The sequence below is a fragment of the Scophthalmus maximus genome, chromosome 1 (assembly GCF_022379125.1).
Source record: "Scophthalmus maximus strain ysfricsl-2021 chromosome 1, ASM2237912v1, whole genome shotgun sequence".
Lineage (NCBI taxonomy): Eukaryota > Metazoa > Chordata > Actinopteri > Pleuronectiformes > Scophthalmidae > Scophthalmus > Scophthalmus maximus.
This window is the reverse complement of record NC_061515.1, coordinates 5,570,307-5,593,751: the sequence shown is the minus strand read 5'-3', so window position 1 is coordinate 5,593,751 and position 23,445 is coordinate 5,570,307. Positions and strand designations below refer to the sequence as shown.

The following is a 23,445-nucleotide window of genomic DNA, read 5'->3' as shown; positions in this document are numbered from 1 at the left end:
GTCAATACACGCGTCCTTACACCACGAGCCTGCTGACACTGCTACACCGCTCATGCGTTTGTCTGTCATCTAGAAGAAAGCCTTGTATGGAAAGTTCTAGGGATCTTGATTTTGCCAATTGATGATCGTTCGGTGAATCTGACCTGGTACATTGGTATGAACAACAGCCTCAGAGAAAAAAGGGAAGAGAGGGTTTGGGACCAGAATACAAAAAGCTTTCTGGTGGCCGCTTAAAAAAAGCTCTGTAGTGGTGAGGGGAACTGTCAGACGATCCTGGGTTTATCACTATGAGGAACCCCCTTCCACATAGAAGTCACGAGATCCTTTGGTAATGTAGAAATATTGGTAATATATATGAAAATCAGTCCATCGGGAGCTGGGCCTCCTGTAACCCATCTGTGGGTCTGGCAGGTTCTTCCTCCTGTGTGCCGACAACTTGCACCATGTCAGACACACATTGGACTTTCCGCTTTCTCTCATCCCACTTTTGGACCGGGCCGCTCCCTTTCATGAAGGCTGTTTGCACAGTTCCAGAGAATAATAATCGCATATGTGAATTTCTAAATTGAGTGGCGTTCTCCTTTAAAGACAGCAGCAGCGGCAGCGGTGGCGGCGGCGGCGGCGGCAGCACAGTAGTAGAACACCATCTGATAGTCATTACCCCTCCCCTCTCCCCCCCTCTCTCCTTTCTCCTCCTCTTCTCTTCTCGCTCGATACTCTTCTCTCAACTCAGACCTATTATTCATCAGTCTGATGAAAAACACCCACCAACTGAGCCAGGCTGAGCGTCATGTGCACACGCACACGCACATGCACACACACACACACACACACACACACACACACACACACACACACACAGTCCCGACCAAGCTGAACTGCTCTGGCGCGGGTCAGGGACCTGTCAAAACTCGGAAGCAGGTCTGGACCTGATACGGTACCACAGAGCAGGCGTCTAGAGGGGGAGAGAGACTCCAAGGAGCTGCGCTATTTATCGTAGTCCTTGGACAGTCGTTTTTGAAAAGTGACAGAAGGGGGGGGGGGGGGGTTCTGGACTTGTTGTGGTGCCAACTAGCAGACGTCTGGAGAGGGTCATTACCAAAAGTAATTGTCTGCTTTCCTCACCAGTGAGCACAGAAAGGAGGGCAGTGGGAAGGAGGTAGGAAAAGGAAGAAAACAAGGAGGGATGGTGGAAAGCAAGAGGGGGAAAATAGGACGGAGGCAGTGGTCTCGAGACAGCGGAAGAAAAGTGGGATGGAAGGGAAGGAAATGAAGGTGGGAGGGGAAGGAGTAGAAAGGCAGAGAGGTGGCGGCAGCCTGCCAAAGCTCCAGACTGCATGGTGTATCGCATGGGGAAAATGGTCGGAAGTGCTCGGCCCCCCCCCCCCCCCCCCCCCCCCAACTCGCACCCCCACCACCACCAATTGCAGCCTCATTCAGCCTCAGCTCGAGCCACACTCTGCTGTGCTTCCCAGGAGAGCCAGACTCTACAGCTGGCCTTATTAAACCGAGAGAGGCAGAGAGATAGAAAAAAGACGGAGGAGGAAAGAGAGGTCACACAACTGGAAGACATCAGTTGAAACTGTGCTCGCGCTCGTTTCGGGTTTTTTTCCGTTCATATCCCGTTTTTTTATTTTTTATGATAGAGTTTCTCACAAACACGCTCGTGGTGCACTGGGTTCAAGCACACAGTAAAAAAAAAAAAAGCTATTGTTTGATTCGACATCCCTCACAGCGCCGTAAAACAATGAAACAAATGCCGGGAAATTAAAAAGTCTGTGTGACTTGTATCTCGCTGTGTCTGAGTGCGTCTGAAGGCTGTCGGCAGACATCGGAGCCGTGCCGCATGAGGGTGCCTCTGCTCGTTTGGTTGAATCTCGCAGCATTTGTGAACACATCGGGGCAATAAAAGAAACTCTGAGGGATGAAGGTCTGTTTCCAATCCATTATCTGGTGTTCACTGTAATTGCTTCTTTTCTTCTGCGGCTTGCCGTTTAACGTTGGAGTGCGTTATTCTCAAGCAGATGCTCGGTGTCTTGACAGTCACACCTGCGATGAGTATAGTCGCACAAACAGCCACTGGCCACTCGCTGTATCGGCTCCACTGGGCCAACTGATGCTGAAGTTCATTACTTAAAAATCCATCTCACCTCTGGTAGAAATCTACGGGCAGGAGAAACAAAGGGATGTGGATCTGTGGCACACGCATGGTTATGGAAAACCTGATATGGTTGATCAACCAGTCTATATCTCTGTTGTTAGGATGAACCGGAGGATTATTTTGAATGGACAGGACTATAACTGTAGTCTGGGACAGTCTGGACCTGAGGCTGGAGTCAGGACATGTGGACGCAATGAAAGGCTGCAGTCAACACTCCTTCGATGATGAAAATAATTGACTATTATACATTACATAAACAGCCAAAACTGAGTGGTTGCAGCTCTTCAGCCTCCATGTGATGGCTCCATAAATCCACTACAGCTCCATGATGTAGTTCCATATTTTAGGAGGTGTACATTAGCTAAGGTGTAGGCTCCACAGCCATAGCACCCTCTACACACCTTATGCACAAATATAAATTTGTCTTTGGATGTTAATGATATATATGCATTTAGTTTCATGCAAAAAATATTTTGATCGTGTGCAAAATGGACTAAATGAGGGTGTAGGTGAAGGGTCTGGTTCATTTAAGTAAAAAAGATGCTCTTCACTTTTCTGCGGCCAGTCAAACTCTAAGCAGCACTTCAGACTCTTCTCTTCTGGAGAGAGAGGGCCCCCTTGACTTGGTGCACAGTTTGGAAGCGCTGCTGGTCACCTGTGCGATATTGGCTTTGTTGCGGCGTGAACAACTTTGAAAGCTCTCTGTGGGCATCGGCGTGAGCCTTGTCCTCAGGAGGAGCCGTTAAAGGCTCTGTTACGTCTCGACATCGGCAGACCACGGACAGCTGCAGCTGATCTACGGGCCGGTCGTGAAGGGGAGCAACTCTGATTTTCAGAAAAATCTCTGAGCCGCGATCGCTCGGCTCAAAGGAGGCTTCTTGCGCGCGGAGCCCATCCGGCCTCCTTTTCACTCGCTCAGGGTCATCGACGACAAAAAAAGCAGCTCCCCGGACTCTGCCGTCAAAGACTCGGCGCGGTAGCAGCTCTCTGCCCCTCCCGTCACCGACGAGGGGACGAGCGGTAGTCGCAGGCCGAAAGAGAAATCCGCGGTGATGTCATCGCCGCTAATGAGGTGGCGGGAGCGCTTTGCCCACCCGACTCACTCAGCGCCTCACCTCTCTCCCTCCCCCTGCCTTCGTTCTTTTCAACTCCCTCAATCGCTTCAGCTCACTTGCTTTATCTTCTGCCACCATCTCTGCCGGCCGCTCGTGTTCTTCTGCCGCTGGACTGTATGTGTTATCCCCGTAGCCAGGCTCCGCTCTGGCTGCTTGACTCCGACCGCTTCCAGAACTTACACTCGAATGCAGCAGTTGGCTGCGTCCGAGCCCGCTGGAATAGACACAAGGCGAAAAAAGGATCCGAACGCGGTTGGCTTTTGACCGTCTGAATCTCAACAAAGAATCAATCAGTCTGCTCTCTTCGAGAAACAAATAACTTTACATGTTGTGGTACAATGTCCGACAGTTCTCGTCGAGGAATAGAGGAATTGAGAAACTGTGACAGGCTTCAACAAAGAACAGGCAGTCAACATGTGTTCAAAGAAGCATTAAGAGGATAAAAAGGGATTTAAAAAGATCCAAAAAAGTCACAAACGTTAAGTCAAGACAAACGTAATCGTCTATGCGCAAAAAATTCGCATTTAAGAATTCACCTGCTGGAATCACAATCTGTGTCACAAATCCTCCCGGGACAGGAAAAATCATTTCACCCAGTTCGCTAATGGACTCGTAAATAATTAAATCCCCAACCACAGAGGGAGGGAAGCTTAAAGTAACAGTTTGACATTTTGACAAATACGCCGAACTTCTCTCTGGCCAAGAGTTGGAACGCTCATGGCTGCGTGATTGATATACTAAGTTAGAGGCAGCGCAGTTAGCGTAGCTTAGCATAAAGACCCCAAGGTAACCCCTTTGACAATACGCGAGTTAATACTAATTTCCCTGCGGTGACATATACTGTAAGCCGATACCTGTGGCAGGTACAGTGACACGCTGTGGTACCACCCAGATTTGCAAAAGCGCTGCTTTTGAGATATCCAATTTATTTTCCCAAAAACTTTTACCGTGGAAAAGTGGAGATACAATACAAAAGAATTCAGAGTGCAAAAGCACTCGTACTGGCAGGGCAAGCACAAATATTTTATACATCATATTGAATTTTATGACTGTACTACTGTGGAACAGCAGTGGAGCAACTTTCACAGACCAGACCTTGAGGAAACTGAAATAATTGGTCAGCAGAGGAGTTGTTTTTCTTCTTTGTTGGTTTGCTTGTCCTGCTCCAGTTAAGTCCGAGGTCACGGTCACTGTCGAAATTAGACTTTTTGAGCTGATATTGGATATGGATATTTTATAGTTTTGCATATCCAACCTACGATATTGCCATACACAGTGTATTAGAGTGCAAAATAAAGTCTTTTGTCTTTAAGCAGCTTACTATGACCTGCAGTGATGTTTTATTGTTGGGCGACATGTAGCGTTGACAATATTTACAGCAGGAGCAACGGAGGAAGTCAGGTGACGTAGGATATAGAGCAACAAAGAGGAGGACGGGGATGGATGGGTTCCACGGAGCGCAGGACTTTCGCAGGCTCTTTGTCTCCCTGAAACCAGTGGAACAACCGAAATTGTTTTCTTTGATTCAAGACTTTTCCACAACACTGTTTATTATCGTAAACATGACCTACTTCTTCCAAACCGCGATCTTTTCCCTCTATTTAACCAAATAGCTTTTGTGCCTGAAACTAACCAAGCCCTGACCGTTCCACAACCTTGACTGTGGCCGCGGAGGGTCCGGTTACTCCTGCTCCTGTGGGCCATTGTCCTTTTTCCCAGGGAGAGGACAATGGGGACATGTGGTCGTTTGAGTTGGAGTAGTTGTGTACAGTATGCGTATTTTTGCAGTATGTGTATTTTACTGTGAAGGCAGCGACGGCAGGAGGTGCGAGAGTAAAGATCGGTGGTATGTTGGGAGCGGGAGAAGTGAGGAGAAGAGTTCATTTGATGAACTTGTTAAGGGACGCTGAGCGTTGAAGTCAAAGATGTGTGAAGTCAAACCTTTGTGTTAAGTGTGTACGTGTGTTATGTGTGTGTTTGATGTTACAGTCTTGTAAAGCAGCAGCTGGAGAGGGCTGTCCCCTGAGAACCACCGCAGCCGGCTAGTAAACCGCGCGCGCACACGCACGCGCACACGCACACGCACACGCACACAGATGCAGCCTTTAATAAAGCTTTAGCTTGGGAAACAGGCCAAAGCCGTCCAATCTGAGGCTCTTTCAAGGCAAGAGTGACACGGTCACGCTCACATACATATTGACTCACATCCTCTCAGGCAACCCCCCCCCCCAAAAAAAAAAGGTGACAAGAGTGACGGTTGCTATGGAAGAGCCTCTTTATTCTGACCTCTAAACTTATACAAACCAACCTTGTGAGTGACCACAAAAGGAATTATAAAAAGTGACCAACAGGTCAAAATGAAGGCCCAGTGTGAACGTCTCTCTGCCATGTCTGCAATTATCCGTGTTTTGTCTGCATATGGCTCTACTGTGAAACGGCAAATGTACTGTAAAACTGCCCCATCCAGATGTGGAGTTAGTAACACAAGCCACAGCGGGGGACAGGGAAACACCTAGTGAGTGCTGTGAAGTCAGTAGCTCGGTGAAACTCATTAGAAGAGTGGAACACCTGGAAGACCCTGCGAAACACCCGACCGAGGCACAGCTTTTCATGTGCATACAGTATGTTGTAGTGTTTTTGCTCTCTCTCAAAATATATATATAGAAAAGGCGCAGGAGCAGAAAAATAATAATACAAAAATAAACAATGCATGTATGATATTAAAAACACAAGCCCTTTTTTTTTTCCCTTCTTTAAAACTGTTCATCCGCTTGGGAAAATAAGAGACAGGTGCAGCGGCTCCGGCAACAAGTTTTTTCTGTTGAGGGCAAGTCTCTGTTTAGACAAACATTAGCTGCAGACAGAGCTCCGAATTAGTCTACGCCACAAGAATCTCCATATTTAAAGAAACCACTGTTCTTTGCACATTCACATGTCATCAAATATCCCCCCCCCCCCCGCTTGATTGTAGGAATTATATTGGATGACATCATGCTGCAGCTGACTGGGAGCAAAAACACTCTATTTTAGAGCCGTGGACCGTTTCCAGGGAGATGATATAACACAGTCCAGATGAGTCCCTCCAAGGATTGTCTCATTATCACACGCGCCGCAGCTGCACGACCACTGTGTGTATGTGACGGAGTGTGTGTGTGTGTGTGTGTGTTTTTCGTGTGTGTGCGCTTGCATGCAGGCCACACGTGTGTCTGTGCGCATGTGTGTCTGTGACCATTTAAACTCTACTTGCAGTCAATTACCAGAAAATGACTTGCGTGGACCGTTTTCGCTCTCTAAAGAAGAAAAAAAAAACTAATTACAGGGTTTGGGTTAAGGTTAGGATCGGGGTTGGGAGGAAAGTGCTGGACTGAGCTTGTTCCATGTGGACGACGTGAAACCAGGGGCGTAGCCGGAAGACTGCCAGGGCAGGACTGGACACTCTCCAAATCTGACCGCTCCCCCTCTGTGCAACCCCAAAGTTTCTAGTCTAACTTTTCTATCTGCTATATCGAGGGCTTCTTTTTTCAAATTCTTTAAGGTAAATAAGTTCTACTTTTACAATCCAGTCAATGACATGGTCGAATCCACGACATAGATCTGAATCTACTCTTCCTTGACACGACCTCTAAACACATTAAGGTTCAAAAAGGGGCTAAAGAAAATAAAAATAAAAACACCACACCATTCAAATAGTCCTTGTGCAACAAGTCCAATTGTCCCCAAGGCTGCAAAAGAACAATAATTACCAGTGGGACACAGCATATTCATATTTATTTTAACATTTCATCTTTGGGGCCGGTGATAATGTGTTTTCAATCCTGACATACAAAGTGGCATCAAATGGAACCCAGGAAAACAAAAGTCCCTGGAGTATTTACAGGGTGTTTACAGCTATTTGGGTCTAAGTGAAGCGTGTGAACTGCCAAAAAGCCGATTGTTCATTTGACAAAAAGTCTGTTTCTCATCCACATTCATCCACATTTAACACAGTAGCTTCATTGTTTAGGAATCGTTCTTTTATTAGAGTTTCACCAACAAAGAAACTTACAAATCAAGTGAAAGACACAACATTACATTTATTTAACACTGGTTTGTTTTGTTTTTGTCACTTTTCCAAAAACAATAGATACTATGATAAATATTACAATAAATGGACTTTGCAATCGTCTGATTTATGGACCGACTTGAGGAAATCAGTTCATTTAGTTATTGTTAAACAAAACAGCAGTAATATAAATGTTGAAACCGCAGTCGGTGTGACAAAACTGCAATTTTTTTTTTTAATATTTGCTTTTCCCATTTGCTAAATCAAACAGTGTAACTGTTTATGTCAATGTAACTCAATAATTTAACCTGCATTTCCTGTATAATGCTCAGATGTAAAATGTGGACTGAAGACGAAGAGCAGGGAGAGGAGGCGGAGGAGGAGGAGGCGGAGGAGGAGGAGGTAACAGAAGGAGGGTTTCCGACAGTAGCCCAGACCTGACAGGTTCCTTCATATCCGACTTCATTCAGTCCCATAGAGGGACTCTGCACATGGTAAAGCCATCACACGCACACGCACAGACACACACATGCACACAGACTCCCACACACTGTCTCTCTCTCTCATACACATACAGGAGACACACATGTTCTCTCTCAGTCTCGGCCAGGAAATGGCTTTTACTCATATTCGAACACACAAGAAATACTGAGAGACAGACAGAGACAGACAGACAGAGAGAGAGAGAGAGAGAGAGAGAGAGAGAGAGAGAGAGAGAGAGAGAGAGAGAGAGAGAGAGAGAGAGAGAGAGAGAGAGCGAGCTTGGCTCTCGGCAGAAAGTTTGTGCCACTGCAGACTGAGACCAAAATTCCCAGCTGGGAAACTCTGGACAGAGGAAGTGAACAAGGTGTGCTCTTCTTCTCCTCACATCCCCTGTCAGAGTGATCGACTGCACAGGAGCCGCTCGGTGACAAACAGTTTAATGTGTGTGTAACTGGCCTGGAAGATCATTGTCTCAGTTGCCTAACACAGATGTTGATATGATATGATAAGTGGATTACATAATTACAGCATTTGAATGTTTAGTGCCACTGTTCAGTTTTTCAATTATTTTTCTTCAAAGGTGGGGAAAGATTTTTTTTTTGTTTTCATAGTTAAAGGAGCAGTAAGCGATTCTAAAGCAACGCACGTTTTGTAAAAATCAGCAGATATTTCCTCACCATCCGCGTGCCGGAAAAAAAATCGGAAAATTTTCGACTGAGCCCAGGTCTGTAAATCAAAAACAAAAAATGGTGCGGGCCGCACCACACAACACTGCGAGTGCCGTTTGTAAACATCGCTCTTCGACACGTCCCGGAGTCGCCGTGTCGAGTCCCGGCCCGGAGCAGTAAAATCACAACAACGACAAAGAGAGAAACAAGCTCTCTCCAAAATCGCGCACTGCCCCTTTAAATATTAAAGCAAAAGTTTTCCAAAAAAAACCCGGGTGAAATGTTTTGCTCTCTTGCCGAGAGTTTCGATGAGACGATTGGTACCAGTCTCCTCTCTGAACGGTAAAAAGCTGCAGTCGGACGCCAGTGAGTTTAGCCCGGACACTGGAAACGCAGGTAAACAGTCCACTGACTAGCACACTCTGTCTCTTTGCTTTTATTCCAAACAAAAGGCAAGATGTAAAAACAGCACTTTGCGGTTTCGTAGGAATTATGGGCCAAACAAATTTTTCTGGGCTTGGCACTTTTTGACTGGCAACCTCAGAGTGACAACAAGACTCCAGAGCGATTACGAGCGAAGGCCATAAAATGTCAATAAGTGAGCTGTGGAGGTGCTCCTAGGGTTTTGTTACCTTTGGACAGAGCCAGGTTAACTGTTCCCCCCCCCCCCCCCCCCCCGTCTTTATGCAATGCTCGGCCAGCCGCCTGCTCGCAGTGGCCTCGTATTTACAGAGACATGGCAGCTCTGTTGATCTTGCGAGAACATAAATAAGCCTGTTTCCCAAAAGTTGAACTCTTCCTTCCAACGGAAGGAAACACTGCTCACTGGCCGGCACCAGAGCATGACCCGGGGCTCTCGGTGTCAGAGATGAAGACGTCGTTTGCTCCCATCCACCACCCTGTCCTTCTCCACGTTACCATGTGGCCGTCATTTGGTGCGCTGGCAAAGAGCTGAACGTATTCATTGCTATGCCAAGGGACATTTTGATTTGACTTTTGTATTGTTTTGTGGTTAACCAGTCAGGTTACACAGGGTGGAGGGTTGTTTTTTCACGTATCAATAGGGAACATAATACTTCAGTTTGGTAAAAGAGGGGCACTTCTTCAGAATTCAAATCGACACAATGGATAACACACCTCCGGCGCCTCACAGCTCCAGCATGACTCTTAAATCAGATGTCTGAGATACAGAGATGAGGTTTAATGATTTGCTGTTTTTTCAATAACTTTAAAATTCACTTGAGTTAAAGTCACGCTGCTTTTTTTCTGCTCCCTGCCACAACACTACTGCAAAAATACCTCTAACTTATAAATGATAGAATGGCAACGGACAACCAGACATGAAGTGAAAATATCTACTCTTTCCCCCCCAAACCAAACATGTGTACTCAATTCATCTACACTGGACTGGTTAAATGAAAAACTGATCTAAGTCAGCTTGGTTGGGTGAGCCTCAAAAAAAAGATGCAATTTTTCCGGCTGCCACTAGACGGGGTGAGAGACGGGGGGAGGGGGGGTTTGTCAACCGCCTGCCCATAATAACCACCAGACATGACTCATCCAGCGTGAAATACCACAGCAGCCACAGACAGGTCTCTGGCAGACGAGGAGCAGAAATCCGACCCCGCAGCCGAGTTTGTGAATGGGACAGGAATGAGCAAAACCAGGGTAAATTTAATAGTGCTGCAATAAGGTTCGAAGATTTAGGAGTTTAAAAAATTCATCAAGTGTTTGGTTTGGCCTATTTATGAAAGTCAAGTGTCTAAGTGGCTAAACACTGTGTGTTTCAAATCGGTAAGATGTAACCGCTGAACCAGGAACAAACTCTTTCTTTTCTCCCCTTGTTTCCCTTCATTTTCTTTCGTTTGACTCCCAATTGGTCTCTGTGATTCGTTGGCAAACGTCCTGCTCATCAAGTCATCACGCGGAGTTCCTGAAACACAGCACAGGGAACGACATATCACCTTGTCAGATATGATTGTAGCTCTGATCATCGTCATCCCTGCCCAGACTTCCCCCATGGAGAGCACCACTCAGTTTGAAGACTAACACATGTTGGACAGTCAAATCGTTATTTGCTTATGTGGAGTCCGTCCAAGGCTGGAGGGCCCGAAGAGCCAAGAGTCTAATCTGTGGGCATAAGGAATAACACAGAAATAACATATTGTACAACTTAAAGTATGGCAGGGGAGCGAACTGCGAGCGGTCACATTACACGAAAACAGCAGGCAGGAAGTGTTTTGCAACGGCGGAAAATCTTCAGGTCCAGTCTGACCACCAGACGGTCACACTTCATCTGGCCTGAAGGCTGCGGTCAGTGGATGGATACCTTCCCTATCGTAAGGTTGGATACGCTGTCATACATTTGTCATTTTTCGCCAAACATTTTTTTTTTCCATTCCCCTGGCAGATAAAACACTTGTCTACTTTTAAAACATTTTCTTATTTATTCCTCCTTTTCCTTTCCATTCTTTCCTCCTTGGCAACCTTACCTCATCATGTTTTTGCGCCCCCCCCCCCCCCCCCAACCCCCCCCCCCCCGGCTCTCTCTCCTACCTTTCCCCTCAAACTTTCTCATTCCTCCCCCTCTCACCCTCTCTGTTTGTGGTCAGTCACACTTAATCTAGCTCTGTCCATCTGTTTCTCTTCATTCGTTTAGTCCGGTCTGCTTTCCATTAAGATTACATCAGGCTTTGACCTATTAGTGTGCCGTGATCCTTTTGAAGTCATTCTGTGGTTACAGGTTAAGCTCAAAGCCCACCACTCGTCGTACTCTGCGTGGCACAGACAGTATTTGGAGGGGGAAAAAAAACAGTATAGGTTCTTAAAACTTTTCAGCCGGGGACCAAAATGACTTTTTTTTTCCCCCCCCTGAGATCCAGGATCATTAAATCATACGAGAGTTCTTGTCATGTGGAAACCCGCTATAGAAGGAGGGCCTGCGAACGATTTTGGGTCTCAACCCATAATCCAACCTAGCAATCTGTGAACTGGAATATATTGTTCATTTAACCTCATATCCTGAGGATTTTGATTATATTTTGAAAGTAACTTGCCCAACCAGAATTTCTGTTCCTTATTAGGGCTGCAGTTCAAAGTCGAGCTCATTTTCCCCACGAAACATAATGCAGACCTCGAGTAGAAAAATACTCTTTTCAGGACCCAGATAAAAATGCAACTATTAAAATTATCCTCATTAAAACCACTAATAATTCTGTTGTTTTCATGTGAAGGCCAACCAGAGAGGTTTGCGTAACCTAACATCTAGCAGGATATAAATCGGATATACAAGTATGTTTCCTAACTACTGATCCCTCATGTTGCCCCTTCCATCATCTTTGATCAGTTGGCTAGTAAGTAAAATGTCAGTGTTCATTTCCAGATGTAGATCAAGATATCATCTCTGAAACCTCAAAGTTCACTCCCCTTTTTTTTCTTTCTTTCTCCTTCCTCCACTTGGACGCCCGCGAATACAGATCGAATGAAATGTTAAACTGTACATCATCATTATTCCTGGGTCAAAGCTCGGGTAAGTAGCCAATTGGCCGCGTCGGGACGCTAAACTGACATCTATTGGCCAAATTGTGGCAGGGTAGGATGTTAAAGTCATTTAGACTCATCAGGCTAAGTGGACACAGTTGACTGAGAGGTCTCGAACCTCCCCACGTCTGGTTGCGGGTAGATTTCGGTGCCAACAATTCTCAATTAGAGCAGTGGATGAGAGGACATCTGGGCTGCTGTGTCCGCCTGCTTGATATATGTATATGAATGTACGCCAACAGGCCGAAAGTCATTTCTCAAACGAACCATACCCGTCCGTCTTTTCACCAGACAGACATGGCGGATTTAATGCATCAAGTCAATCATGATGGTTTCAATGTTATGACAATGTCAGAGCAGAGAGACGACGTCGTGTATCCCGCACGTATATTGACAAGGATGAACATTTCCTCAGAGCTTCAGTTATCAATATTTTTCGATGAACAATGGATCAAATGGGTGATGTGAGAGGTAACAGTGGTTGTGGTTGAATCAATACCTAAAGAATGGATACTGCACTTGTAATATTAATATTAGTGTCATTAAAATTGGGTTGGATCACATTCTGGTCACACGAACAAACCACTTGCGTCTCTGCTCCGGATGTGGAGGAGCAGCCGAAGAGCCAGAGTTTTGGTGGAGACTAAAAATGAGCTAAAAGGAGAGAGAATATTAGACTTGTATTCGCCAGGTGGTAAGAAAGAGGACTCTGTATGACTTTGTGTCTGCTGCATTTGAAAATAAGCAACTTTTTGCTATCATTTTCAGTGCAACGGCTTTGTCAGTCAAGGAATATGAATGTTTCATCGCACCAAAAAAAATCTATTAATGCAGGTTTAAAAGAATTCACTTGATTTGAGAAAAAAAAGTTATTCAAAGATTCAGGCTTTTTTGGTTTGTGTCACTGATTACTTTTATGATGTATAGTCTTACAATCAATCGGACCACCAGAAGAGGTCCCAGGCAACAAAATTCACTGAGGGCCGTTGGTGTATTTTAATTTATCCATGTCTATTTAAAAAAATGACTGTTGTGAAAGTGACACAATCACAAGGACAAGTCACATTTTCAGTGTAACATCATGTAGGAAATCAGAGGCGTTAAATCCATGACAGTACCGTCACTGCCACAGGCCTGCAGAAGGAGAAGTGAGAAAAAGTGAAAATAGAAGTAGGAGGCTGAGGAGGAGGAGGAGAAGGTAACGTGCCTCCTCTTCCCCGTCCTCCTCCGTCTGCCCTCTCCACCCCTCCGCTCACCTCACACCACCCGATGCCGATCACCGTGCAACTCTCATCGCTTTTACAATCACCTCCATCACGGTCCGGGGTCGCGCACATCACGCAAGTCTCTCTGTTTGACCGGCTGAGGTGAATGGGGATATTTAGAGAGGTGGGTGCTTCACATTTTTTGTCGTCTGGATGGTGATCATGCTGATATATGTTATGTCATCCAGCCCTTTGTGTCCGTGTGCCTCTCCCCTGCTCCGGTGGCATTACAGAGTGTCAGCGGAGATGTTGGCAGGTGCGTTGGTTCTGGGCACCATCCTCACAGCTTTACCGGGTAAGAAAAACTCTTTCTCAGAAATTATGACTTTGTTTCATGACGAGGTGTCAAAACTACATGAACAAGATTTTATGTGTTTGTTTGTTTTTACTTCAAAGAATGAGAGATGAGCGCATCAGTTGGTGATATTTGTATTTAATTCCACATTTTCACATGAAAGGGGTGTCAAACATACCGTGCAACTTGTTCTGGTTTAAAAACATAAATGACTGACCTATAGGATCCGTTGTGCACAAAAGGGTTCTGTAGCCAGGTGCCCTTGCCTTTACGCTCAGGTTATTTATAAGTATTGATTGCCTTTTGTGCAAGGTAGTCAGCCAGGCAGGCAGTTAGCAGCACTGGATGACACCACGGACGGCTGCACACCAAGCCTCATTGTCACTGCTTAAATCTTATGTGTCACTCTCTGAGCTGAGAGCAACAGTGATTTGACAAGTTCTCCTCTGAGGAGCCACATGGAAGGAATTTTTTTTACTTGCAGGCGATTTGAAATTTACACTTCTTTTAATTTCCAAATATGTGTTCCCTTGAACGACCGTATATATTTCATTTTATATGGAAGGCCAATGGATGCTAATTCATTTTGGAATCTGAGCTTTTCCTAAATATAAACATCAGTGTAGATGATAAAAAAAAGTTTGAAGACGAAGAGTGAAGCATTGTAATTCAGCTTGGTGAGCTTTTGCATGCGCTTCATGCTTTTTTAGGTGGAGCATTAGAAAGTTTTGAATTTGTGTGTGTGTGTGTGTGTGTGTGTACGTGTGTGTACGTGTGTGTGTGTGTGTGTACGTGTGTGTACGTGTGTGTACGTGTGTGTGTGTGTGTGTGTGTGTGTTTGTGTGTGTGTGTGTGTGTGTTTGTGTGTGTGTGTGCGTGTGTGCGTGCGTGCGTGCGTGCGTGCGTGCGTGCGTGCGTGTGTGTGCGCAGGTATCCAGAGCAGGTGGAGTGTGTCATTCTCCAGGAGGGAGATCTGCGTGTGGGCAGGAACAACTGTCACTCTGCCCTGCCGTTATGACTACCCGTCAGGTATAGAAGCAACGAATGAACTCTCTTGTTCTACATATTTTTATTTTTATTTCCTCTCTCGGAGGACTTAACTTCACATATAACAATACTAAAGCCTTAATATGCAAAGTGCAACATGTATCCAAGCTCTTGGGGTCAAATCCTCTTACGTTGTTCCCGTCTTATAGGCCACACTGTGAGGCGAGTCATGTGGTTCCGTGTGTCTGCGGAGGGCCGCAGGGAGTTCACCCACCACACTGACACAGACCAGATCAGCCTGTCATACCGCGGACGCACACGGTAGGAGAAGCACAGAGATGATGATGGATGTTTTCAAATGAAATGATGCTTTTGAAAGTCCAGATGAATTAGAAATGAAGTGGGATCATTTCGCCCCGGGATTTCAGCTACATTGGGGGCAGCTACTCCAGCTGTTCGGTCCAGATTCGGGGTGTGAAGCTGAGTGATGCGGGCCAGTACCACTTCCGGTTTGAGACGGACCAGCCGCTGGGCAGATGGACCTCCCCCGACACCATCACTCTCGATGTGACAGGTAAGATTTATACAAGGCGAGAAACTACTGTGACAACCTCATCACTGTGACAGTGATGATTGGATACAGTTCAGGTAAAGCGCTGTACTGGTCTCACCCAGTGTGTGTGTGTGTGTGTGTGTGTGTATTTCAGACCTCCAGGTCCACGTGCATCCAGCCAGGCCGGCCAACATGTTTGGCTTCGGGGAGACGGTGTTTGTCGGCTGCCAGGCCACAGGATGTGCTGCACCGGGAAGGAGCCTTGCTCTCCTCAGGTGTGTTAGTGTTCACGTGCACAATGCATATGCAAGTGTACCTTTAATGAGACCGCGGCTATGATGTATGATCCTTCTGTGCACAGGAACGGACTGAACCTCGGCTCTTATGAGAAATGGATGATCATCACCCGCTTTGACCAACAGCACGCTGGAGCGTACACCTGTCGACCGATCCCACCACAAAATGTACAGTCCCCTTCCCTCCTTCTGGCTCTGGGATGTGAGTAACCTCAATCAACCAGTCAAGCAAACCAAATCAGGAAGTTACTTGTCATGATACCTGCTGCTGTCGCGCCATGTTATCATGCTGGCAGGAGGGAAGCTTCGTTGAACCCATTTGTTCTTCATATCTTCTGTTCTCTGGCTCCTTTCTCTCCCGGTCTTCACCTCCAGACGGTCCTCACTCCACCTCAATAGCAGTCTTTCCTGGAGGGGAGGTGACTGAGGGGGGGTCGGTCACCCTGGCCTGCAGTAGTGATGCAGCTCCGCCTGTAGAGAGCTTTGCATGGTTCAAAGGTACGGTGCGGTCTGTTTACTGATATACACCACATGATGACTAGACCGACTGTTCAGGTTAATGATTCTGTCCCGGGGGTCGGACTAATGAAGGTCCATAGACAAATATTTTCCCAACGAACTGTTGACAAGGACGTTTTTACCAAGAATCCCAGTGGCTTTTGGAGAAGATAATCATGTACAGCATGTAGATATTTTATGCATAGTTGATGACATCGATGGTGTTTGATTTGTCCGTTAAGTCATACGTGTGCTAATCCGCACCGCTTGTCTCGGCCCGCTCTCCAGACATGGAGAGCGGCAGCATCCCGGACAGTTTCAGGCCTCAGCTGCGTCTGTCCCGCCTCAAGTACACGGACAGAGGAGAGTACTTCTGTGTCGCGCGCAGCTCGCTGGGAACGGACCGCTCCAACCCGCTGCTGCTCAATGTCACGTGTGAGTGTGTTCATTATTGCATGTTTTCATTAGTATCACCGGCATCGTCGCATGTTGTACTGGACCCTGCTTAGAAGCCTAGTTTTCTTCACACCTAAAAAGAAAAAGTCCGGATGCTGTGCACATGTTTCATATGTCGTGTTCTAGCATGAAAGATAGTTGAGTCTACGGTTTGGTTTTAAAATATGACACTTGAGACGGCGGCCACTCTGCAGGTCATGTGGGATCCAGTGCTGCCACCATTCAGCTGCATGTTCATGACGTAGAGACGATGCCCCTGTTCCTCTCTCCGTCTGTGTGATTAGACTCTCCAAAGAACACGCACGTGCTGGTGAGTCCTCGAGGTGACATCAGAGAGGGCTCACCGGTGAACCTGAGCTGTGTCTGCCACGCGAACCCTCCTGCCAGCAGGTACGGGGAGTCAACACGGACTCAAGTAGTGAACACATTTCAAACACATGACGGGCCTGAACTGACTGTTTTTTTCCTTTTGTGTTTAGATATTGATTCATATTAAAATCTCTCTTCACCTAAACAAATCCCAGCGTTCAATCTGATCATTGAAAAAAACATCCTGGACTCAGTGTCTCGGTTGCTGAGTCACAACGAGTAAATGATTTTGATCATCTTCATCGTCATCATCACCGCCCTCTCCCCTGCAGGTACACTTGGTTTCGTATTCTAGGTGATCAGGTGTTGGCTAAGGGAACGTTTCAGAACCTGACGTTCCCCTCGGTGCGCGCTCTCCACGCTGGCCAGTACTACTGCACAGCATCAAACCGATTGGGATACCAAACCTCCCTCGTGGCGACACTCACCGTACTCTGTAAGTGGTGGGTTTGGAACTCTTTTAGATTTATCTTCTTTTTTTTATTTTATCAGTGACAGGTTTGCATGAAAATGTCTGACACCAATATTTCTTATCAGTACAAATACCTTTTGGTTCTTTTTCGCCATATAACTCTGTGGCAATGTTCCACACATTGCCACATGTTCTTCTTTCCCTGCCTTCATATCTCCCTACTTGCTCCCCCATATTGCTCCGCTATATGTCTGGAGAGAGCATTCTTACCGATTATCTAACTGTACCTTTGCTATGTCTTTGTAAAATAATAATCATCACGCTAAAATCCGATGAGGATCCATTTTTGGAGATTTGGAGATTCAGCTCTAACAGTAAAAGTGTGCCTTTGATAAGTGTTTGTGTCATACTGAAGCCCATTTAATTAATATATTCAACATCCTCTGTGTCTCTGTGTCTCTCTCTTTCCCTCCCTCTGGCTCCAGATCCTCCTAAGAACACCTCAGTCCTGGCTCGTCCCTCCGGTGTGGTGGACGCTGGCCGACCTCTGACCCTGACCTGCAGCAGTCAGGCCAACCCAGCAGTGGACAACTTCACATGGCATCGCTTAGCGCCGGACGGGGGCTCTGTACAATGTTAGCAATGCTAAAAATGTGATTCCACTTACGGTTAACATTACAAAATAATCAACAGTGATCTCCCTCTGTGGTAAAAGATGTTTGTAGTCAGTAACAGCTCGTGTGTGTGTGTTGTGCCCCTGTTCTATTTATCTGTCAATTGTCTGTCTGTATCTGACACATTAAGTGGATCTTCTCTCTGTCTGTGCTCCATCATGCAGCATGGGGCTCCAAGTCTGGTCCTGTTTTCACTTTCTCAGAGGTCGGCCCCGGGGAGAGCGGCCAGTACTACTGTGAGGCCAGGAACCGCATCGGAGCCCACAGCTCTCCGGTCCTCACTGTCCGAGTCCGAGGTACAACCAAACCGTATGGACAGTTCTCGCACCTGTTTAGGAGTTATTTGGTGAAAGTGGACAGAGAGACAGGAAAAGTTGGGGAGTTGACATGCTGCAAAAGTCCCAGGCTGGATTTGAACCCAACTTGTTGGTGCCCACTGATTTGGAAGGGGACAATCGCTGCTCATGTTGACTAAGTTGTTCTGATAGAATAAAATCTCTTGAGACTTCAAGTTGCACAAGCAGTTGGAGGGCTTGATTTTCCAAAGAAAGAAAGATCGATAGATAGATTGATAGATAGATTGATAGATAGATTGATAGATAGATATATAGATACACAGATAGATACACACCCTGAACATGCAGAGATATTAACTACTATATTGTTTTGTCAATAGTAACAAAACTGGGATTTCTTTCTTTGAAAAGTTTTTGAACCTACCAATGAGACAGAGCAGAGGAAGCTTTGATACAACGTTGTGATGGTGTCACTCAGAGTCACATTCACACTCCAGTGGTTCATCTCTCCTGCATTAGTAAACCACTGCCACTTTCAAGAGTGCAACGGAAGAGATGACGTGTCTCTGATAACCTTAGTGAAACACCCCTGCCCCATTTTTACATCAACGTTTCTGATTATGTGAGATAATGGCACAGGCGGGTGTTTGGTTTGAAGTAATGAGTGATAAAACCTCCCTGTCACCATCACAGCATTAGGTCCGGGCTCTGGTCTTCATTGTGTTTGCTCTTATGATTCCTGACTGTTTTTCTATGAGTCATGGTGAGTCATGTAGAGCCCTCTCACTATGAGGGCAGAGGAGGAGGAGGTGATGAGGTGTTGTGGAAAACTACTATTTGAGTCTAGACAGCTGAAGAAGTGGAGTTGGGTTTGGAAATCACAAGTGGAAACACAAGTCTGGAGTCTAGACAGCTGCAAGATGATGCACAACTCTTTTTTCCCCCGTTCCGCGCTTTCTCTTTTTCTATTTTTATGTCTGCAGTTCTCTTTTAACCGGCTGCACTTCTATTTTTGTTCATCTCCTGTTGTCTCTCATCCATCCACCATTTCCTCCTTTCACTGCTTGCTTCCAGTCAGGCAAATAACCTCTTTTATCCTTCCCTCCGGCAGGTCGTCTTAAGGTCATTGCCTTGGCATCAGCAGTGGGCGTGTCTGCTGCTCTCATCACTCTCACTGTGGCCATTATGATCAGGTGACAGGAAGTACAGTGGTCCATGGAGAGTTTGTGAACCGCTGAAAATTTTAAATATTCCAACATACAGCTGACCAGTTTCTCATCTAAGATCTGAAACTACACAACAAGAATCAAATGAAACACAAAAACGTGATACTTTTTCAGTATTTATTGAGATAAATGTTGATTCGTATTATGCTTTTTCATATTTGTTATGTATAGGTTTAGATGAATGTAGAAATACAGAACATTTTAAAGGGCTCACAAACTTCAGGGCATCACTGTACACTGCAAAGTACTCACTGCTAAATGGGATATTTCTGTGGTCTTCTAGATACAGTAATTAAATACATGTTTGTTCTTGTAGGAGCAATATTTTATAATGCCACATCCACTATAGCTTTTTTTTAAAAATTCAATATGAGTTTGTTGAATATTCTACGGACAGTTTTCTTCATTGATTACATCTCATTTGTGGTAAATGTTCACTACGTTGTGGTTTGATCATCACCTCTGCGTCTTCACAGTAAGAACATGCACAGAGTTGACGTGGAGTCTGTGGAAGTAGCAAACAAGGTACAGTAATCACTGTGTGATTATTTTTTCATTCATCTCAAAATGACTCAACATAAGTTCTTCTTTAACCTGCTGCTAAAATCACACTTAATACATAAATTTAAAATATTTAAACAATGATCCAAATTAATACTTTAAATGAGACAGTTGTCTGTGGTGTGTGATTGTAATTCTTTATTTTGTTCCCATGTTTGTGTGTGTGTATGTGTGTGTGCATATGTGTGACCCCCAGCGTCCGTCATTAACCGCTGACACCATGTTCTATGAGTCAACCCAACACACTGTCCCAGTGAGGAAAGGCAAAATGTCTGACATACCGGTGAGCAACTCAGTACACAAACTAAGAGTCTTAAAATGCACTAAATTTAACAGAGTTTTTAATTTGACTTGTGTGTGCGTGCGTGGGTGCGTGCGTGCAGGAAGAGCCTGAGGACATGAGTGACAGCTCCCACCCCTCCATCGTTCCTCTAAAGGATGCTCCACCAATCACAGAAGTTGAAACCTGCAACCCCGGCCCCAACCACTTCACCGTCCACTACACCAGGTTGTCCAGGTAACTTTAGTTGAGATGAAACCATGAACATTCAGGAAAGGGCTGTCGAAGCTTCAGGTGATGAACACGGGTTGGGAAAACGACACACACAGATTCACACCATCTTCCACCATCTCTGTCAATTTCTCTCCTCTTAACTACATCCCCCTTTCTAACTGTTTCACCTTCCATCTCCTGTTTTTTTTCATTCTGCAACATTTTGTCATTTTTCCATCCCCCGTCTGCTCACATTTGTTCCCGACAGATCTGCTGACATCGGCAGCAATCTACGGTTTCACATCTTGCAAAATTTTATTTTACTGCTACACTGGCCTCTTCATCCCCTCTCCCTCTTGCACTCTTCTTTTCATCATCCGCTGTCATCACCCTCTCGTTGGTCGGCCTCACGCCTCCTCTCCTTACGCCTCCGTCTGTTTACGAGACTCCAATAAAACCGGGGTCCCTGTTTTGACTCACAAAATAATATCTCTGTTTATGCTATAATCTGAGTCAGATGTCCGGATGAACTCATGTGGTTTCTGTTCATTGTTGATGTTGATTCAGTGCAGACCAGGTGCAGGTCCACAGCCTGCCACGAGGTGGCGATAGAAAACCAAAGGACTCCCCCAAAGTTGTTTACGCCTTACTGCCCCAGCCCGGCCCCTGAACTGAAGGATACAGGTACAACCTGATGTTTGCTGTTATGTGTGTTCTTGACTAAAAATGTTTCCTATACAATTTTCATATACACTAACACAAATCTCTATTATATCCTTTATTATAATCATTATAACCCTCATGCTCAAAATGAGTATTTACAATAATCCACCAAAGTTGTGCCCATGATGAAAACGCCATACAAATAGATACAATTCATAATTGACCTGTTTATCTTAATAATTAACAAAATATGAACAGAATCATTGATGCAACAACTCTGACTTGTGGGCACAAAGAACCGAAAAGAATTTAAACAGTTGAATTAAAAAAAATGGGGGCGAAAAAAGTGTTCTGTTGTTCGGTCATCCGTTCAGTTTGCATTCAGTTGTGTTCGGTTCAATTTGAGGCCCCTCGTGTTTCTGTTCTTGTTGTTCTGGCCTGTTCAACTCCGGTGCCCTTTTCCTGTTTTCCTCCTCAGCTGCTGAACAAGACATAATCCGTCCTCCTGTGAACCAGTCACTTTGCTTCCATCTGTGCAGAGACGGCTGTGGAAACCACAGACGGCTCCTTGTGAACTGTAGATGACTTATGCTGTTCTGGGTCAGACGTGTTGTTACGGGATTCTCCACGGTTCTTCAGACCCTGAGGGCAACTCGAGGCCGGGGGTCCTGCCACTGTGTTGCATGTCTTTTCTTCGTTTTTGTTTTGTTTGTTTTTTTTGGGGGGGGGAGGAGGGGTTCTCTGCTATGAATCTTACCACAATATTCTGTCTGATGAAGTGAAAGTGTTCAAAAGCAGAAACAAGGAATACTTTATTGATTCCCAGGGAGAATGTGGTTTTGTTACAGTTGCTCCAAACAAAAATATGAACATATACAGACCCTAAAATTATAATAAATAGAAATATAGTATATAAATATGAAGTATGTCAAATTATGTGCATTATCCTACAATATATATATATATACACACAACAGCTTGTGGTAATTGCTATGCAAATATTAACAAGAAATAACAATAAACCGGTGTAGATAAACAGTAATAGGTCTGTAAGGGGCTATTGACTCAGAGTGTCTGACAGTCTGAGGGAGGAGTCTGATGACCACAGGCATGTGGCGCAAGGTGGCGCCTATCAGTGGAATACTGTAAGTCTCTTGCTTACTGTACTCCTGTGCTTAGCCAGCATGTCCTGGAGTGAGTGGGAGACATTGTCCAAAGATAGCCTGTGACTTGGACAGCATGTTGAATCCGTCGGTGTCTTCTACCCTCAACCCCCCGCTTCCCCATAGCACATAACAGCAATGTGGCCCACCACAGACTCATCATCGTCCGGCAGATGTTGAAGGATCTCAGCCTCCACAGAAAATTAGGGACCGCTCTGGCCCTTCTTGTAGACGGCTTCGGTGATCTTGGTCCACAGAGGCCCCCCCTGGATGGAGACAGGGCTCGCCAGGTCCTTGGTTTCTCCTCCGAATCCACAACCCAGCTCCCTGTGTCACATTGAGCTGCCGATGGTTCCGCTCACACTGTAACAAGCTGCATGCGCGGTCAATGCATGAAAGGAAAGGCTAAATAGGGAGCATCAACACCAATAGCCATTTTACCTGCATTCATATCCATATTTAAATAATGCTTCACACTAACATTTGCTCTCAAGAATATGTAGATGGCACAATGTGCGTTAACCTTTGCAACCTCCGACTACTGGAAAGTGATAATCTTTTGTATTCAAACATCATTGTCCCCAATAAAAGTGACAGGGTGTTATTGAACACAATAGCGGAGAAAAGCAGACGTCAACAAAGAATATGCAATATTTGACATGAGTTTCCCCACTGTATTCTACAATGCTCCACGTAGGCTTGTTCTGAACGCCAATGCTGCAACACTTATTCAGTTTACACAGCTCGCTTTCATTAAATCAGTCGTTCCATTTTTACTGTACGTAGTGTACGCTACGCCGGGAACGCTTCAAAATTACACATTGTAGTTTGTTACCCTAAAGCAAAATAAAAGAAAATGTCACAACTTGAATGTGTGTTGTAGTTTTTCTGCGGGTCCCAAACAGTTAACACTGAGGACAGATTAGTGATGCGTTAAGTGTGGGGGGACTGTCAGCAGAATAGTTAAGGGGAAACAGTGTTTGCGCTTCAGTGCATTTTATTTTGAATTTCCTATGAGAGCAGAACAAAATGTTTCAGTCCCCCTCCTCCCTCCAAACCTCGAAAGACGTAAAATATACAGTTCGCTCATTTCTCTAATTGCCAGCACCAAATTAGAAAAAAAAACTGTAAACTACATTGTGTATATTTGTGTTTGTTCCTCTTGGTATTGAACCAAACACTGGGAGGCGCCAGCACCTCACAGCGTCCCACATGGTTGATTTACTGGG

At 45.4% G+C, this 23,445-nt stretch overlaps 1 protein-coding gene across 2 annotated transcripts; it reads left to right on the top strand.

The window, feature by feature from the left end:
* The first annotated feature begins 11,168 nt into the window (after nucleotides 1-11,168).
* Nucleotides 11,169-23,073, top strand: si:dkey-33i11.1 (B-cell receptor CD22). Of its 2 annotated transcripts, none has more exons than XM_035644058.2 (18): nucleotides 11,169-13,569; nucleotides 14,500-14,598; nucleotides 14,766-14,877; nucleotides 14,985-15,130; nucleotides 15,264-15,384; nucleotides 15,471-15,607; nucleotides 15,781-15,903; nucleotides 16,192-16,338; nucleotides 16,644-16,749; nucleotides 17,001-17,164; nucleotides 17,626-17,775; nucleotides 17,979-18,110; nucleotides 19,222-19,303; nucleotides 19,813-19,861; nucleotides 20,094-20,180; nucleotides 20,281-20,414; nucleotides 20,958-21,074; nucleotides 21,593-23,073. In XM_035644058.2, the coding sequence occupies exons 1-17, from the start codon at nucleotides 13,428-13,430 to the stop codon at nucleotides 21,058-21,060; spliced, it is 2,034 nt and encodes a 677-aa protein (XP_035499951.2). In that variant the 5' UTR covers nucleotides 11,169-13,427; the 3' UTR covers nucleotides 21,061-21,074; nucleotides 21,593-23,073. The 2 variants fall into 2 exon arrangements, with proteins under 2 accessions (XP_035499951.2, XP_047192621.1); XM_047336665.1 differs by having other exon boundaries at nucleotides 11,170-13,569; nucleotides 21,532-23,073.
* The last annotated feature ends 372 nt before the right edge of the window (nucleotides 23,074-23,445 follow it).

Bases quoted from the DNA above. Each gene is read 5' to 3' on its own strand.
- si:dkey-33i11.1 (XM_035644058.2), top strand. From the start codon at position 13,428: ATGGTGATCATGCTGATATATGTTATGTCATCCAGCCCTTTGTGTCCG. The intron at 15,608-15,780 runs GTGAGTAACCTC...CTTCACCTCCAG, and splicing joins CCTCCTTCTGGCTCTGGGAT to ACGGTCCTCACTCCACCTCA. The intron at 18,111-19,221 runs GTACAACCAAAC...TCCCTCCGGCAG, and splicing joins CCTCACTGTCCGAGTCCGAG to GTCGTCTTAAGGTCATTGCC.